Source organism: Pecten maximus, chromosome 17 (assembly GCF_902652985.1).
Source record: "Pecten maximus chromosome 17, xPecMax1.1, whole genome shotgun sequence".
NCBI lineage: Eukaryota > Metazoa > Mollusca > Bivalvia > Pectinida > Pectinidae > Pecten > Pecten maximus.
In genome coordinates this window covers 23,619,879-23,641,119 of record NC_047031.1, presented here as the reverse complement: position 1 = coordinate 23,641,119, position 21,241 = coordinate 23,619,879, and the positions used below count along the sequence as shown (strand labels likewise).

General features: G+C 33.4%; 1 protein-coding gene across 2 annotated transcripts; it reads left to right on the top strand.

Annotated features, from left to right (window-relative positions):
- The first annotated feature begins 2,486 nt into the window (after window positions 1–2,486).
- LOC117315782 (BTB/POZ domain-containing protein 6-like) lies at window positions 2,487–11,838 on the top strand. Of its 2 annotated transcripts, XM_033870144.1 has the most exons (4): window positions 2,487–2,560; window positions 4,207–4,470; window positions 6,225–6,600; window positions 7,341–11,838. In XM_033870144.1, the coding sequence occupies exons 2-4, from the start codon at window positions 4,214–4,216 to the stop codon at window positions 7,986–7,988; spliced, it is 1,281 nt and encodes a 426-aa protein (XP_033726035.1). In that variant the 5' UTR covers window positions 2,487–2,560; window positions 4,207–4,213; the 3' UTR covers window positions 7,989–11,838. The 2 variants fall into 2 exon arrangements, with proteins under 2 accessions (XP_033726035.1, XP_033726036.1); XM_033870145.1 differs by lacking the exon at window positions 2,487–2,560 and having other exon boundaries at window positions 4,159–4,470.
- The last annotated feature ends 9,403 nt before the right edge of the window (window positions 11,839–21,241 follow it).

The window sequence follows — 21,241 nt, the reverse complement described above, 5'->3', positions numbered from 1 at the left end:
GTCGTGCTGTCTCGATGTGGTGATTTCCATTTACGCCGATCAGGTTACACGTGAATGGGTTAGGGGTTCAGGGTTACTGATGCTCACATCTATTTCACATGACACGTTGTCAGTGATATTTTTACATGAATGCATCATTATACTTCCTTGTTTTTTTTTTTCGTTTTCTGTTTGTTGATCGGAGAAGGCGAATTAAATAGTTTTCTTCTCCCTTGATCTGTATTCAGAGGCTTTTGTAGATAACAGAATTAATCTACTGCCTCACTAAAACTGTGCTGTTGTTGTTTTTTTTTGTTTGTTTTTTTTGTTTTGTTTTTGTTTTTGTTTTTAATTTTTATTATGTATTGTTATTTGTTTACAGGTATTACTGAAAAAAATATATATAGAGGATATCTAACAGTGTCTTCAGTAATACCAAATATATTTCACGAGTGGGGCTAATATTTTGATTTTTTTCACGAGTGTGCAGCACGAGTAAAAAATATCAAAATATTAGCCACACGAGTGAAATATATTTGGTATTACTGAAGACACTGTTAGATATTCTGTTTATTACATTTTTTATCAACGAAAAACCTACCCCGCATGCTAACTAGGCCTACAGCGATAATTTGTAAACAAAAAAAGTAGTTCCCCCTGTCCAGGTGCTTACATATATGTCGGGCTTTCTGATTGGTCAATTATTTTGGTATTTTCTAATCATTAATTTGATTGGTCAAATCAGCAAAAGTGATATTTCACTGGTATATATATATATTATATATATATTAATATATATTAGCCCCAATTCCTACTATATGATTGATATTGTTGATATAGTATTTTCTATTAATACTAACCAGAAACAGATGCCTGAGTTATAACAAACATTTGTTTATTTTGATATGTTCGTTTGGTTTGGATAAAACGTCCTTGCAATAGCCAGTGTCATAAGCAAGAACTTTCTTGATTTTTTTTATTCAAATTATTTATAACACGTTTTTTGGACGCCTTATATATACTGATACATGCAGTTTACTTTAAGGGTAAACTGGAAACAGTCCTGGGGCCTTTTTATCAAGGTTTCTTTATTTATATAAATCCTATAGCTTAAATTTTCCCACAGATATCATTTTTAGATTGAATGGAAAATCTTAGCTTACTTAAATTATGTAAGGCTTTCCTTTGGAACATTTTATAGTTAAGGAATATTGATCAAACTGGCCACTGTGATGTTTCTCTGGTTTATATAATCAGATATATCTAAAGTGTCTTTAGGAAAAGGTCTGACGACGACATGTTTTGGATAAGATTAATTTATAAATAAGTGTACATACTCTTTTTATTATTTTTGAATCATTTTCCCTCGTAAATCTCTACTCCCCAATTGATTTAATCTGAATATATGGCATGTGTATAGGTACATCCATGATACACTGAATTATAGGTTGTAAAGGTAACGGAAGCCAGCAGACAGAGTAAATATACAGGGGTTTTTTTCAGTTGGGATTTAATTTCGCGATTTCGATAAGTATATTCTTGGGGTTATTTTCGCGATTTTTTTCTTTTGCACATGTTTCATATATATCTTACATCACAAAATAATACATCTGGAAGAATATTTACGGCGAAGTGACCTTCGCGTATTAAGCGTAAATCTAATGTACACTGCTTTCCTAGTTTTACCTAGCTCCACCATTAGTTTATCATAGATTCAATGTATGGTATAGTACCTGCCGTTTATTTATGCATGTTTTAATCGTTCTCCTCTGTTGTAAATTAGAACAATATTATCAGTAAAATTCAATACATTTACTGAAAAAATTTAGATACCATACCAAAAAATGTACACGTAACAAAAAAGAAACACATGTATGTTAATATTATGAAATAAAAGGAGAAAAATGTTGTACAGAGACGATAGCAAAGCTCGAATTAAAACAATACAAACCAATGAAAACAAGAAATATCTTTAAATAGATAACCGGCAATGTTGACATTACTGTACATTTTGAATTAAATTATGGCGGTTAGTATGTAACTTTTGGAAGGTTATGATAGCGTACATTATGTAACTTTTGGAAGGTTATGATAGCGTACATTATGTAACTTTTGGAAGGTCATGATGTCGTACAGTATGTAACTTTTGGAAGGTCATGATAGCGTACACTATGTAACTTTAGGAAGGTCATGATGTCGTACAGTATGTAACAGTTCGTTACAGCGTACCCCATGTTGTTTGTAATAATTACTATTTTAAAAATGATAACCAAATATTTTCCAATAGATCCCCGTGACCTGTGACACATTAGTTTTGAGAGTTGAAAGCAGGAATTTTATGACATGATAATTTTTTCTATATTTGTGATGTCATATCACGGTTTGATATCTGTTTTATAGAGCGTTAAATGCATGTCTGTTGTCAACTGTTGATACTGTTCATTTAATATGTGAATGTGTACCCCTCGGCGGGCCCCTATTTTAAGTTTAAGAACGATTTGGGAAACCCCAGGTAAGTTTACTTTCGGTTTGAAATTACTCTGACCGTGACACACGAGACGTTTAATACAGAAATAAAAAGGTATGTATATACATAAAAACAAGTAACGTCCGACTGAATAACTATTCCTGTCCATAGTAAATATATTGATAAGTGATATATGTGCCAATCTAATTAAAATCTACATGGTCATTCTCACTCCATGTATATATTTGGGTAAACTATATATATGGAACAATACTTGTAAACTTTGCGTTCGGTCCTAGCGGCGCCGATACCGACATCTAAGAACGGGAATTACCTTAATATATCAATGAACAAACAATAATTATATATTTCTATGAATTATCAATATGGTTTATAGTTTCTGTTAACATATTTCTGCATTGTATACACTCGTTCTGTTGAAATGAGGTACGTTAAGGGGTCATTCTCGGATATACATTTGTACATGACGAGTGTAAAATTTTAAAATGTATATGTCTCTTTTCTGCTAAACAGACAGTTATAATGTTGAAGTTTCCTCCGATTTAAAATCACAAAAATGAAAGGAAAATAATGAAATATTTGTGCCATTTACTACAGGTATTATGTGATGTTAATGTGGTAGTTGTCTCCCGTTGACCAACGATGTGACATATTTAAATGATCGATTAATACTAAACGTTGATAGAAATAATATAATAATTATATAGATATGTTGTTTTTTTTATATAATAATGCAATTGTATCAATTTTGATGTGAATGTCTCTTTGATACAAATAATTTATAGGAAAATTTATAGAAATTAAATGATGAATTAAAAAAAAAGATACAGGGTATAGACTATCTGCTGTTTGATAATGGTATCTAGGATACATCAGTGTATCAACGAATGTGAAGTCGAAACTATTCAAGGCCGACTGGATGTTGCTGTTAATTTATTGTATTATTCCGCGTATCATGTTTTATTATATTGCTCCTTTGCAATGATATACTGTATTTAAAAGACGATCAATAAAGTTATTTTGAGGTGACATAACGAAACAAATTGTATCAGCAATTAAAGTATTGTTGCTATCAACCGGATGATGTTGCTATCAAGAAAGGGAAAATTAACAATTAACAATAATATTATTGGACAAATTATGCTCCCTCATGGTTCGCAAATATGTACATGTACTTGTATCGCTAGGGTCCGCGGTGGCCGAGTGGTTAAGGTGTCCCGACACTTTATCACTAGCCCTCCACCTCTGGGTTGCGATTTCGAAACCTACGTGAGGCAGTTGCCAGGTACTGACTGTAGGCCGGTGGTTTTTCTCCGGGTACTCCGGCTTTCCTCCAACTCTAAACCTAGCACGTCCTTAAATGACCCTGGCTGTTAATAGGACGTTAAACAAAAAACAAACCAAACAAACCAAACAAACCAAACTTGTATCGCTGATCGCCTTTCTAGGAAGATAAATTGGAAAATAACGCTCATTTTTAAGATCCAAAGGCGTTTAGTTTTGAATGGGTTATGATAGTGTGAAGTGTAAAAAATATAAAACTAAAATTCGACATATTTTCACATGATGAAAGAGACGTTCTTCAGAAGCGTAGGACAAAGTTTTCAAAACTCTCTAAACAGTATCCCAATAGGACTATAGCCCCAGATTAAGTATGCTAAGAATGTAAGTACGAAAGAAGTTTTGAAAAAGTCAATACGGTAAATATAAACAATTCAGCATTTCAGAATTTATTTAAGGGACAAGATGGCAACTGCTTCACCTCCTGTAGACTGGCAAGTCGGGAAAACACTTTCCGAAAGCTTTGACCACTTACTGACTTCCGGTATTGCCAGTGACGTCACATTTATTGTCGGAGAGGAAAAGAACAGGGTATCCGCCCACAAACTGGTCCTCCTCAGTAGAAGTCCGGTATTCTACGCCATGCTGGAGGGTCCAATGGCCGAGAAAGGGGAGATAACTATCCCGGATATAACTCTAGAGGCGTTCAACTTGTTTTTAAGGTAAACAACTTCTTTAAAATCAATTTGAACCTTTTTTTTTTACAGAAGACATTATCATTATCATTCAGATAAGTTCAGGGGGAAGTAATGAAATTCCAACGTGTTATAATCATGTTGTCTACTACAAATTATCTACGTAGACATTTTAGATCATCTGACCCAAAGGGTCAGGATGACCTATAGTCATGGTACTTCGTCCGAAGTCGTCTGCCGTCCACGGTTTGCCTCCCGTCGTGCATAAACTTGTTATATTCCAAACCTCTTTTTAAGTTCTACCAATGGATTCAGCTCTTACCTGAAATGATCCTGAGATGGTCATGACTAAGTGTTGTTATTTTCCGGGTCGGCCCGAAATTCAATATGTCCGTCATGACAGCCATCATGAAAAGCACATTTTAAACGTCTGCCCCAGTTCCACTGGTGCCATTGAGCTGGAAACTAATGAGGATGTTAAAGAATGAGAGACAACAATGTGTTGTTATTTTTCAGTTTGTTAAGACTGTGACGTAGCAGCCATGGCGGCCATCTTGTAACATGATTGCGCAATCATGGGTTTCCCCAACAACACCTATTTCAAACTTCTCAAGTTCCATGAGTGGCATTCAGCTCAAACTTGGCTTCAGTGATCATGAGATGGTCATGACCAAGTGATAATTATCTTGGCGGCGAGAAATCCAAGATGGCCGCCATGGCTAACGGTGCCACTATACTTGCTACTTAGTATTTATACTATAATAGTACAATGGTCTTTAGAGTCAGATGACCGCTAAGGCCCATGTCTTGTTTTCTGTTACATCTGTGTTATATGTATAGTTCCTTCTGTAATCAGTATAAACAAGCCGACAAACTATAAATATATTATATAGTCTTTTTGTGTGCAAACTTACCATGATCATAAATATTCAAAAAATCAAAAATCAGAAAATCAAAGCAGTTTTTATTCATTTTATTCTCTCTTAATCCCAAACCAACCGATACAACTTCAGACGTTCAGCAAAACATTTAATTTACGATCAATACTAGCGTTCAGTTTTAAATGATTGTTTTTGTGGTTGTTTCTTGAGATTGACATGATGTATCTTTGGTTAAATTCCATGAATACTTTCCGTATTGTCCCCAGTTGTGCATGGTGGTTCCATCACTTTTGTTTTACAGCACTTTATCTTTAGAAATATATAAACTTGTTATCTATTTCCAAATAAATAACTGAACAGTTTTGACAGCTATGACAAGTACATATGTATATGGACAATGCCTTTTATATATGTTCTTAGTTATCATATAATACCTGTAATTGTATTAAGTGTGTATCACATGTGAATTAAAGTGTAATCAAGATAAACAGATGAGTTATCGCCCTTCAACAGTTTTAATCTAAATTTTCATTTCAAAATTTATTATCTGTAAATTACGCAATGTCAATTTACTACTTTATCCACTTATAATCAACCCCATTGACTTTAGCATCTTTTTCAATAAAACTTTTCGAAATGAAAAAGAATGAAATACGACATGCCGTAAATATTACATTCTGAGTATTTCTATTTGCATGATTTTAGCATTGTATAGCGGCTAAAATCCATACGAATCTATTCTACTAGTATATGGTGATGTAGATTAGGGATGCATTCAAGAATTGTTTAAGCCTGTATCCAAAATTGTTTCATTTCTACTTTCATTTATACTGCGTGAACTAATTAAACAGCAAATTATACATACAAATCGATCCTGTCATTTCTAACATTACGTTGTAGGTACCTTTACACAGACAAAATCAACTTGACGGGCAGAAACGTGTTACCCGTGTTTGATGCGGCCAGAAAATACTGCGTCGATATCCTTTCCTCTCTTTGTGAGACTTTTTTTTCTCGGAATCTGACGGTAGGTAGTGTATGTGTGCTAATGGAGCAAGCCCATGTGTTCATGATGGAGAGCCTGAAAGAGAAGTGCTTACAGTTTATTCTTGAAAGCGCTTCTGATGTTCTACAATCGGAGACTTTCAATGAACTCTGTCTGGACTGTGTGGCAATTATCACTGAATCAGATAACCTTCATACCGTTCCTGAGAAAAACGTGTATGAAGCTCTCACCAATTGGGCGGAGGCGGAATGTGGCCGACAGAATCTAGAGGTATATAGAGAGCAATGATTCATGCTTCTTCATTTCTGTGATATTTAAGGGTTAACTGTAATATTTTTTTACGTTATTGAGCAATAACACAAAAAACTGGGGTAGTACACCGCGAGGCGGTTTATGAAAAGAGTACACCCCAGTTTTTTTTGTTATTGCTCAATAACGTAAAAAAAAATATTACAGTTAACACTTATAATTTAATTAACAAAGATAAAAAACATTTTCATTAAGTTTAACATGTTTATTTTGCTCCAGATATTTAAAAATACATCGATAAATACAAAATCCTGTGAACAACGATTACTCCGCTGACGTCACAGTCAACCAATTTTTATGTTATGTGATGATAACATAATTTTTTGAGCCAATGAAAATGCTTGTTACAAGCAAAATTAAATTATATATTGACACTTTGGTAATATATCCTAATTGTATATATTGAATGCGAGGATGTTTTGTTTGATCGTTAAACAGAGGGACCATGTCTGTAATACTCTAAGCCTATTATTTTAAATATGTTGCTGTCTAGATGCCCATTTGATGGAATCACCAATAACAGCCAGACGATGTTATGCCATATGTTTGACTGTATATCGACCTCTCAAACATAACAGGAAGAGATATAAGTTATATATTTACTAATCATTAAAGTATTTGTTAGTATATAGTCGGCAATGTATAATTTGGAATTTAAACATTAATTTTGCGCATACAGTGTTTCTTTTCCCCTTTTTTAGGCAACAGCACAAAACAAGAGGAACCTCCTTGGTGACATTTTGTACAATGTACGTTATCTGCATGCCGAGGATGATTTTCTTTTCGGTAAAATATGTTCTGACAAAATCCTGAAATCAGATGATATAGTTGATCTTATCAATCAAAGGCGAAACCAAATCCCTTTGTTATCGGATAAATTAAAGTCAAGAAAGAGGTTTGCTCATTGTTGTCAAAGGATATATAGAAATGGACAAGTGAGGCAACGCGTGTGGCTTACGGAACCGGAGAATGATGGTATTTCGTTCCAGCCATCCGCTGATGTATATCTTGTCGGATTTGGATCATTCCACACGGCAAAAGAACCAAGTGGCGTTAGTTTGAAGGTGTATGAAGAAAATTTTTGTCTTCTCGACACGTTTAAGACATTGGCAGAGTCACAACCAGACACACCTCACATGGGTGATGTAAGGTTTGATAAACCGATAAAGTTAAGAGCTGGGAAAACATATACATTAGTTGAACTTGCGAACAGGGAAAAGGTATACTATTTTGAAAATGGACTTAAAAGCGTTGCTCTCAAAGATATGACTATTGTTTTCAGTGAAACAAAAAGAAGCAGATGTACAAATACAAATAGAGGTCAGATACCTTATCTTATTCTACAGTAGCGACATCTGAACGAAGGTGACTACTCTCTGACCTCTTTAGCCACAATTACACACATCAAATTAGTATATATAATGTAGATGTCCAACTGGGATGCATGATACAGGTGATTATAAGACTTTTTATGTGTGTGTATACTCCACCAGGGGGTCACAGAATGTGGTGAAACCCGAGGCTTACCGAGGTTTTTACCACATTTTGTGATCCCGAGGGTAGAATATCCCTATCCTACATACATACACAATGAAGAATCTTTTCTCTCATATCACTATTTAATTTCTGGTAAAGTGTCAGTCGGCCATCCATTTTCTCCTTTTTTAAAATTCATTATTTGAGGTTTTCCCCAAAAATACATTCCTTTCATGGTGGTGAACGAAATGCATAATTCGCCGATAGGAATTTCCGTAACCTGATCAGCTTTTGACGTGTCCATGATCATGTTATCACCATCCGAGAAAACAAGTTTTATCAATACTTTAAAAAATCAACGAGGAAATGAATTTTCCAATTTCATATGTATTTGATTTGCAGTTCCACATATTCGATCATTTACGGAATAAACCTGTACGTTTTATTGGTTAGTTACGACTCATGTAAAATACTACGTCACTGCATAATACCACGACTACCATTGGATTCCATTCATAGTACAAATTATATGGATCGTATTTATTTTAAAGAACACGAGAAAAAATAAAAATAAAAAACACGGGTACATGATCCCCGACATTACTTTACACTGTGATGAGCCTAATGAAAAATGAATATTATTTTCGTCAAAGCTTCCATGCATACTGTGATGTAAATATCTAGTAATAAAGCAAAAGGCTCTGATAAAATTTTATGTTTTGCTGTTTAATGCTGTACTAGGCACAGGCGTTGTGCCAGAACAATAGAAAATGGTTACAATAAAGCCCATCTATAGGGAATACAGTTGATTCCATACCACTGATAATAACAGGGCTATAATTCTGTTGTCAATTATTTGAGAGGTTTTTACTTATGTTTTAAACAAACACCTTACAACAGTATCTGATGGTAAACAGTTTATATTTGATGATCAAGCGGTCTTTAGAAGAGGTTTTCATTTAACAGAAAATATATTTATAATTTATTTTCTAATATCTATATACTTTGCTATGGGTAAAATTATACTGCACATTTGCTAGATTTTCGAAATGTTATCGATACAGTGTGAGTTGTGGATTATGAAGAAAGGTACTTAAAAATAATACTACATGAACAAGTTCAAGGTTATTTTCATATTTATCACATACCTGTTGTATCTTATAGTAATACAAGAAATTTCAGACCATGAAATACAACGGTCTGTATTGCACATGTGCAATACGGAATGTTGTATTTACCTTCTAGCCGGAACTATTTTTTTTATGGAAATCCCCTTGTCATTGGACATGTAACATATCCGGGTATTGCATTGGTAAATATTTATGGATAGTTTTTTTTTAAGTTTGAGATTTTTTATGGTCACGACAACTCACATGCTTTGCTGAACACAGTATGGTTCAATAGCACTAAACTTTTGGGGTTCAGGGGATGTAATGAGAACAGACAATTGAAATGGGGAGACATAGAATTAAAATGAGATGAAAATGGGTCAGAATACCTAGAATTTAACCAAAGAACAACAAAAACAAGAGGCGGAAACAGTACTCACGTAAGATCATTTAATCCGAAACAGTTTCAAAATCCTGAAATTAAGTGGCGATGTCCAATCGAAGCCTACAAATTGTACGCCAAGCACCGTCCTCAGGCCATGAATACACCGGAGTCTCCATTTTATATCGCTGTCAATCAGAAGAGCACTGGTGAAAAGTGGTTCAAAAACCAGCCAGTTGGAAGAAACAAACTCGGTTTAATGGTGAAAACAATGGCACGTAACGCCGGTCTTACTGGGAAAAAAACAAACCAATTCTTGAGAAAAACATTGTGTACAAAACTCCTCCTTTCCGGCGCTGCTCATACGACTATTATGCAATATTATCTGGTCACAAAAACGTAAATAGTGTAAATAACTATGCCGTAGCTTCCCTTAACCAATAACGTGAAATGTGCGAAACTCTTCAAAACGTGAAGAAGTCTGCTATATCTTCCAGTGTAACATCCACAGTATCACGTAGGCCAATGGCGGAAACATCACACAGTCAAAACCTACCAGCCGTCACAACTTGTCCCCGTGAGAAAGAGGTGCAAAATCTTGCGACGGGAACTTTCAATATATCCTTTCAAATATCATCCCAGTCAAAAAATACCACATCTCACAGCATGTCACCTCCTCGTAAGTACAGACGCATAGCACAGCTTCCCGACTCCGATTCTGATGACTGAAGTTACCGATATTTGCGAAAACCATCAGTATTAACAAAATTTAAAGTTTGACCTCTACAAAATACTAAAGGTATGTGATAAATGCAAGACCACACACTTGTGTTTTTCTAACGAATCAGAAAGCATGAGTTTATTGTGCGGACGAATATATTCACGAGTGCGCAGAGCGCACGAGTGAATATATACGTCCGCGCAATAAACGAGTGTGTAGTCTTGTATATGTATTCTCTTTTTTTTTCAACGATTTTATTGGGCAACAGGCGAATGCTATACATTTCCGAAAAACAATTCTATACAGCGTGAATTGTTGATTCTGAAGTACATACAAGTAATATCAAAGAAAATTTTATCAAGATTTGTAAATGACCAAAACATTTTTATGTCTGACTTTTTTGTTTTTATTTTACAACGATATTTGATCAAATGGATTTAATTTCATAGTGCTGACAGAGTGTTGCAGTTGTATCAGCATTAATATTGTAATACATGTATGATATGAAATGTTCTTACAAGTGCAGTGCATAATTAATTACTGTTTTTTTTCATATATTTTTCTATTTTTTTCACCTCCGTGAAGTTGATAACCTATTTGATTCCATCATTACATAATCGTTTCTTATTCCTCATTCCTGATTTCATTACATATTCTTTTCCCCTTTACTGATTAGCACATCAAATGGTTCAAAACTTATAATTAAACGTTCGCATTACCTATTCGAACATTTTATTCTTGATCCATACCTTATTACTTATTCAGTTATTTCATTACTTATTCGATTCCTTCATTACTTCTCGTTTTCTCTTTATTTATTAAGGCTTTAAATGATTAAAAACTAATTATTCAATATTCCCTTCACCCTGTCGATTCCTTATCCATACCTTATTACTTATTCAATTGACAGATTACTCATTCGATTCCTTCATTACTTATTCGTTTTCTTTTTACTTATTAACACTTTAAATAGTTCAAAACTAACAATGAAACATGTCAATCGTCTTGTCGACCATTCCATTCCTTATCCATACCTTATTACTTATTCTAAATTCCTTCATTACTTATTCGGTCCCTTCATTATTTAACCAACCCCACCCCCTTATTTCGTGTGTGTTTATGAGAATGAAAGCCAGAGAAGACCATGCTGGTAGGGCTCTCGACAACCCCTAGAAACATCAGGCTTCCCATGCATTTAAATAACTTTGTATTAATTGGTTTTTGCGTGACCTTTCTTTCTGTAGTTATTTAACTATTTTATATGTATTACCTTATCCCTTAATCTCTGTAATTAACTTATGCGTTTATGTTCATTCAATTACCAATTGATGATATTTGATTTGTATTTTGATTTGTATAATGTATATTTCTTGTTGTAATTCTTCATTTTGGAGGAAATAATGAAATGATTAAAAAAAATAGATAATATAGCATTTTAAATTATGTTTAGTACGCACATATCACTGCAACACGAGCTATCATGTGACGTATAATGAATAGCTGGTAACCTCTCTTACATTGTTTTTATAAACTATTTAATCTTAATTTAGAAGAACGTAGGCGGCCTATTAATGTTTAACTGAGGTATGTAGCTAGGAGAAGGGAGATTTTTCGATTTCTTAGCAGTATCATGAGAACTCGAGTTTAAAGTAAAAGCAGCTTTCAACTAAGATAGAATGCCAAAGACAAAATGTTTAAAGTCTCTGAAGGGGCTTAGTTAGTGATGGAACTAAGCCTTTCATAGATCGATATCAGGTTCATCAGATTTGGACCTTTTGCTCAGAAATGTAAATGATATATAGTGAGTGGAGACAGATTGGGACATATTCCATTAGATTGTCATTAGTTTGTTTGACTTAGATATTGAAGAACAGTGCTTGTTAAACGTTCCAACATTATATAAGGATTTTGCAGTTATTGAACACGATAGGAGAGTTTTCATTTTGTTTGTATTTACCATTTGCTATAGTCATTTTCCACCACTGGTCAGAGGAGAGAGTATTATCATTCAGAGATTTTTGTAATTCATCAATATATTTCTGCAAAGTAATTAACAAATTGATAAAAGAATGAAGTTTTCACTCATGTTTGTGCATAACTGTGATGGGATATATATCATAGTTGTACAGAAAATTTGTGAAATTCTCTCGCTCTGCATCCGCACTGGGATATTCCGTCACGCCTTCTGCGCTTCATTTAAACATCACGTGACACCAATGACTATCGTAAACAGATTAAATAATTTCGAGTGTTGTAGATGTTATTTTTGTTGTTATGATAAACTCCAATTATAGCTTTATATCAATCATATTATTTATAGATGTTATGATAACATGCACAGTTAGTGAATGAGTTGAGAATGTCAAAAACTATTACAAACGAAAATACTAATGTACATACGGTAAATATGGGCACCACTAGACACATACAGGTGTAGACATACCGTTTACCATGCATGTTAATGAATGGAATAGCGACACAATAGTACCAAGATAAGACAAATACACAATATATTTCAAATTAAATTTCCATTACAATTGATGCATGTACGTCTATTTTGTAAATAAATGTATATAAGTTGTAACTTTATCATCAGAAAGGGAGATTATCAGTATACATTTTTGTAAAATGTATTTTACCTTTCAATGTGATAATGTACTTTAATTGAATCATTGTTAATATTAGCATGATAAATTATCGATCACACTTTACCTTATCATTGGATGTTCAAACATTTCGCAAACTTTACCTTATCATTAGATGTTCAAACATTACACACACTTTACCTTATCATGGAATGTTCAAACATTCACAAACGTTACCTTATCATGGAATGTTCAAACATTACACACACTTTACCTTATCATGGAATGTTCAAACATTACACACACTTTACCTTATCATGGAATGTTCAAACATTACACACACTTTACCTTATCATGGAATGTTCAAACATTACACACACTTTACCTTATCATGAGATGTTCAAACATTACACACACTTTACCTTATCATGGAATGTTCAAACATTTCACACACTTTACCTTATCATGGAATGTTCAAACATTTCACACACTTTACCTTATCATGGAATGTTCAAACATTACACACACTTTACCTTATCATGGAATGTTCAAACATTTCACACACTTTACCTTATCATGGAATGTTCAAACATTACACACACTTTACCTCATCATTAGATGTTCAAACATTACACACACTTTACCTTATCATGGGATGTTCAAACATTACACACACTTTACCTCATCATGGAATGTTCAAACATTTCACACACTTTACCTTATCATGGAATGTTCAAACATTTCACACACTTTACCTTATCATGGAATGTTCAAACATTACACACACTTTACCTTATCATGGAATGTTCAAACATTTCACACACTTTACCTTATCATGGAATGTTCAAACATTACACACACTTTACCTTATCATTGGATGTTCAAACATTTCGCAAACTTTACCTTATCATTAGATGTTCAAACATTACACACACTTTACCTTATCATGGAATGTTCAAACATTACACACACTTTACCTTATCATGGAATGTTCAAACATTTCACACACTTTACCTTATCATGGAATGTTCAAACATTTCACACACTTTACCTTATCATGGAATGTTCAAACATTACACACACTTTACCTTATCATGGAATGTTCAAACATTACACACACTTTACCTTATCATGGAATGTTCAAACATTACATACACTTTACCTTATCATGGAATGTTCAAACATTTCACACACTTTACCTTATCATGGAATGTTCAAACATTACACACACTTTACCTTATCATGGAATGTTCAAACATTACACACACTTTACCTCATCATGGAATGTTCAAACATTTCACACACTTTACCTCATCATGGAATGTTCAAACATTACACACACTTTACCTTATCATGGAATGTTCAAACATTACACACACTTTACCTTATCATGGAATGTTCAAACATTACACACACTTTACCTTATCATGGAATGTTCAAACATTACACACACTTTACCTTATCATTAGATGTTCAAACATTTCACACACTTTACCTTATCATTAGATGTTCAAACATTACACACACTTTACCTTATCATGGAATGTTCAAACATTTCACACACTTTACCTTATCATGGAATGTTCAAACATTACACACACTTTACCTTATCATTAGATGTTCAAACATTACACGCACTTTACCTTATCATGGGATGTTCAAACATTACACACACTTTACCTTATCATGGAATGTTCAAACATTTCGCACACTTTACCTTATCATGGAATGTTCAAACATTACACACACTTTACCTTATCATGGGATGTTCAAACATTTCACAAACTTTACCTTATCATGGAATGTTCAAACATTTCACACACTTTACCTTATCATGGGATGTTCAAACATTTCACAAACTTTACCTTATCATGGAATGTTCAAACATTACACACACTTTACCTTATCATGGGATGTTCAAACATTACACACACTTTACCTTATCATGGGATGTTCAAACATTACACACACTTTACCTTATCATGGAATGTTCAAACATTACACACACTTTACCTTATCATGGAATGTTCAAACATTTCACACACTTTACCTTATCATGGAATGTTCAAACATTACACACACTTTACCTTATCATGGAATGTTCAAACATTTCACACACTTTACCTTATCATGGAATGTTCAAACATTTCACACACTTTACCTTATCATGGAATGTTCAAACATTACACACACTTTACCTTATCATTAGATGTTCAAACATTACACACACTTTACCTTATCATGGGATGTTCAAACATTTCACACACTTTACCTTATCATGGAATGTTCAAACATTTCACACACTTTACCTTATCATGGATGTTCAAACATTTCACACTCTTTACCTTATCATGGAATGTTCAAACATTACACACACTTTACCTTATCATTAGATGTTCAAACATTACACACACTTTACCTTATCATGGGATGTTCAAACATTACACACACTTTACCTTATCATGGAATGTTCAAACATTACACACACTTTACCTTATCATGGAATGTTCAAACATTACACACACTTTACCTTATCATGGGATGTTCAAACATTACACACACTTTACCTTATCATTAGATGTTCAAACATTTCACACACTTTACCTTATCATGGAATGTTCAAACATTACACACACTTTACCTTATCATTAGATGTTCAAACATTACACACACTTTACCTTATCATTAGATGTTCAAACATTACACATACTTTACCTTATCATGGAATGTTCAAACATTACACACACTTTACCTTATCATGGAATGTTCAAACATTACACACACTTTACCTCATCATGGAATGTTCAAACATTACACACACTTTACCTTATCATTAGATGTTCAAACATTTCACACACTTTATCTTATCATTAGATGTTCAAACATTTCACACACTTTACCTCATCATGGAATGTTCAAACATTACACACACTTTACCTCATCATGGAATGTTCAAACATCACACACACTTTACCTTATCATTAGATGTTCAAACATTTCACACACTTTATCTTATCATTAGATGTTCAAACATTACACACACTTTACCTTATCATGGGATGTTCAAACATTTCACACACTTTACCTCATCATGGAATGTTCAAACATTACACACACTTTACCTTATCATGGAATGTTCAAACATTACACACACTTTACCTTATCATGGGATGTTCAAACATTTCACACACTTTACCTCATCATTAGATGTTCAAACATTACACACACTTTACCTTATCATGGAATGTTCAAACATTACACACACTTTACCTTATCATGGAATGTTCAAACATTTTACACACTTTACCTTATCATTAGATGTTCAAACATTTCACACACTTTACCTTATCATGGAATGTTCAAACATTACACACACTTTACCTTATCATGGAATGTTCAAACATTTCACACACTTTACCTCATCATGGAATGTTCAAACATTACACACACTTTACCTTATCATGGAATGTTCAAACATTACACACACTTTACCTTATCATGGAATGTTCAAACATTACACACACTTTACCTTATCATGGAATGTTCAAACATTACACACACTTTACCTTATCATGGAATGTTCAAACATTTTACACACTTTACCTTATCATGGGATGTTCAAACATTACACACACTTTACCTTATCATGGGATGTTCAAACATTACACACACTTTACCTTATCATGGATGTTCAAACATTACACACACTTTACCTTATCATGGAATGTTCAAACATTACACACACTTTACCTTATCATGGAATGTTCAAACATTACACACACTTTACCTTATCATGGAATGTTCAAACATTTCACACACTTTACCTTATCATGGAATGTTCAAACATTTCACACACTTTACCTTATCATTAGATGTTCAAACATTACACACACTTTACCTTATCATGGAATGTTCAAACATTACACACACTTTACCTTATCATGGAATGTTCAAACATTACACACACTTTACCTTATCATGGAATGTTCAAACATTACACACACTTTACCTTATCATGGAATGTTCAAACATTACACACACTTTACCTTATCATGGAATGTTCAAACATTACACACACTTTACCTCATCATGGGATGTTCAAACATTTAACACACTTTACCTTATCATTAGATGTTCAAACATTTAACACACTTTACCTTATCATGGGATGTTCAAACATTACACACACTTTACCTTATCATGGAATGTTCAAACATTTTCCAAACTTTACCTTATCATGGGATGTTCAAACATTACACACACTTTACCTTATCATGGGATGTTCAAACATTTCACACACTTTACCTTATCATTAGATGTTCAAACATTTTACACACTTTACCTTATCATGGAATGTTCAAACATTTCACACACTTTACCTTATCATGGGATGTTCAAACATTTCACACACTTTACCTTATCAGGAGATGTTCAAACATTACACATACTTTACCTTATCATGGGATGTTCAAACATTACACACACTTTACCTTATCATGGGATGTTCAAACATTACACACACTTTACCTTATCATTAGATGTTCAAACATTACACACTTTACCTTATCATTAGATGTTCAAACATTTCACACACTTTACCTTATCATGGAATGTTCAAACATTACACACACTTTACCTTATCATTAGATGTTCAAACATTACACACACTTTACCTTATCATGGAATGTTCAAACATTACACACACTTTACCTTATCATGGAATGTTCAAACATTACACACACTTTACCTTATCATGGAATGTTCAAACATTACACACACTTTACCTTATCATGGGATGTTCAAACATTTTACACACTTTACCTTATCATGGAATGTTCAAACATTTCACACACTTTACCTTATCATGGGATGTTCAAACATTTCACACACTTTACCTTATCATGAGATGTTCAAACATTACACATACTTTACCTTATCATGGGATGTTCAAACATTACACACACTTTACCTTATCATGGGATGTTCAAACATTACACACACTTTACCTTATCATTAGATGTTCAAACATTACACACTTTACCTTATCATTAGATGTTCAAACATTTCACACACTTTACCTTATCATGGAATGTTCAAACATTACACATAGTTTACCTTATCATTAGATGTTCAAACATTTCACACACTTTACCTTATCATGGAATGTTCAAACATTTCACACACTTTACCTTATCATGGGATGTTCAAACATTTCACACACTTTACCTTATCATGGGATGTTCAAACATTTCACACACTTTACCTTATCATGGGATGTTCAAACATTTCACACACTTTACCTTATCATGGAATGTTCAAACATTACACACACTTTACCTTATACTGGAATGTTCAAACATTACACACACTTTACCTTATCATGGGATGTTCAAACATTACACACACTTTACCTTATCATGGAATGTTCAAACATTTCACACACTTTACCTTATCATGGGATGTTCAAACATTTCACACACTTTACCTTATCATGGGATGTTCAAACATTTCACACACTTTACCTTATCATGGGATGTTCAAACATTACACACACTTTACCTTATCATGGAATGTTCAAACATTACACACACTTTACCTTATACTGGAATGTTCAAACATTACACACACTTTACCTTATCATGGGATGTTCAAACATTACACACACTTTACCTTATCATGGAATGTTCAAACATTTCACACACTTTACCTTATCATGGGATGTTCAAACATTACACACACTTTACCTTATTATGGAATGTTCAAACATTTCACACACTTTACCTTATCTTGGGATGTTCAAACATTTCACACACTTTACCTTATAATGGGATGTTCAAACATTACATACACTTTACCTTATCATTAGATGTTCAAACATTACACACACTTTACCTTATCATGGAATGTTCAAACATTACACACACTTTACCTTATCATGGAATGTTCAAACATTACACACACTTTACCTTATCATGGGATGTTCAAACATTTCACACACTTTACCTTATCATGGAATGTTCAAACATTTCACACACTTTACCTTATCATGGGATGTTCAAACATTACACACACTTTACCTTATCATGGGATGTTCAAACATTACACACACTTTACCTCATCATGGAATGTTCAAACATTACACACACTTTACCTTATCATGGAATGTTCAAACATTTCACACACTTTACCTTATCATGGAATGTTCAAACATTACACACACTTTACCTGATCATGGAATGTTCAAACATTACACACACTTTACCTGATCATGGAATGTTCAAACATTACACACACTTTACCTTATCATTAGATGTTTAAACATTACACACACTTTACCTTATCATTAGATGTTCAAACATTACACACACTTTACCTTATCATGGAATGTTCAAACATTCACACACTTTACCTTATCATGGAATGTTCAAACATTACATACACTTTACCTTATCATTAGATGTTCAAACATTACACACACTTTACCTTATCGTGGGATGTTCAAACATTACACACACTTTACCTTATCATTAGATGTTCAAACATTACACACACTTTACCTTATCATTAGATGTTCAAACATTTCACACACTTTACCTTATCATTAGATGTTCAAACATTACACACACTTTACCTTATCATGGAATGTTCAAACATTTCACACACTTTACCTTATCATGGAATGTTCAAACATTACACACACTTTACCTTATCATGGGATGTTCAAACATTTCACACACTTTACCTTATCATTAGATGTTCAAACATTTCACACACTTTACCTTATCATTAGATGTTCAAACATTTAACACACTTTACCTTATCATGGAATGTTCAAACATTACACACACTTTACCTTATCATGGGATGTTCAAACATTACACACACTTTACCTTATCATGGAATGTGCAAACATTACACACACTTTACCTTATCATTAGATGTTCAAACATTACACACACTTTACCTTATCATGGGATGTTCAAACATTACACACACTTTACCTTATCATGGGATGTTCAAACATTACACACACTTTACCTTATCATGGAATGTTCAAACATTACACACACTTTACCTTATCATGGAATGTTCAAACATTTCACACACTTTACCTTATCATGGAATGTTCAAACATTACACACAGTTTACCTTATCATGGAATGTTCAAACATTACACACACTTTACCTTATCATTGGATGTTCAAACATTACACACACTTTACCTCATCATGGAATGTTCAAACATTACACACACTTTACCTTATCATTAGATGTTCAAACATTACACACACTTTACCTTATCATGGAATGTTCAAACATTACACACACTTAACCTTATCATGGAATGTTCAAACATTACACACACTTTACCTTATCATTAGATGTTCAAACATTACACACTCTTTACCTTATCATGGAATGTTCAAACATTACACACACTTTACCTTATCATGGGATGTTCAAACATTACACACACTTTACCTTATCATGGGATGTTCAAACATTACACACACTTTACCTTATCATGGAATGTTCAAACATTACACACACTTTACCTTATCATGGGATGTTCAAACATTACACAAACTTTACCTTATCATTAGATGTTCAAACATTACACACACTTTACCTTATCATGGAATGTTCAAACATTAAATACACACTTTTCCTCATCATGGGATGTTGAAGCATTTGTAATGTGTACTTGACGGGAGATATATATTTGTAAGTCCGTGAGTTTAGTCATTGCATTTTTTTTTATCAAACTATGTCATGCAGATAGACAAAGGGTGCCTTTCTTTCCTACATGAAATATTTCTATAGCTTTTTCACGAAAATATTCAAAAGATGCTAATATTTTAGCCAACGATGTTTACTTTGACGGGGTTAAAGACTTGATACGACAACTCATCCGAGGTTTTGAATAATCAGGAATACAAAAAACCGAAAACCGAAAATAAAAAAAACATACTCGGCTTCGAGCACTAGTCCCGTTAGTAAAATGGCCAGGTTATCTTGTAGTCAGATCAAGTTATGCATATATTGTCTGGTTGGATTAGATGACGAGTGCGATGTGTGATATAAAATTAACAAGAATGATATAATCCTACATTGGCTTCGTCGTGGACAGGATATATCAACCAAAGGTCAGCCAAACTCTTACGCGGGTATTGAGATATCGCTGTATGCGGTACAGGTCAATATTTAAATATTTTTCTCTCTCACAAACAGTATATAATTGTAAGGTTTTTGGCTGAACAGCGCGAGATTTGCCACAGGTGTCATATGTGTTTTTTTTATGTTTTAATGATAAACAAGAACACGGTTA

What these genes read in the sequence shown, in the direction of transcription:
- LOC117315782 (XM_033870144.1), top strand. Translation starts at nt 4,214, where the DNA reads ATGGCAACTGCTTCACCTCCTGTAGACTGGCAAGTCGGGAAAACACTT. An exon ending in GCGTTCAACTTGTTTTTAAG is followed by an intron (nt 4,471 to 6,224) that starts GTAAACAACTTC and finishes ATTACGTTGTAG; the next exon opens with GTACCTTTACACAGACAAAA. An exon ending in GTGGCCGACAGAATCTAGAG is followed by an intron (nt 6,601 to 7,340) that starts GTATATAGAGAG and finishes CCCCTTTTTTAG; the next exon opens with GCAACAGCACAAAACAAGAG.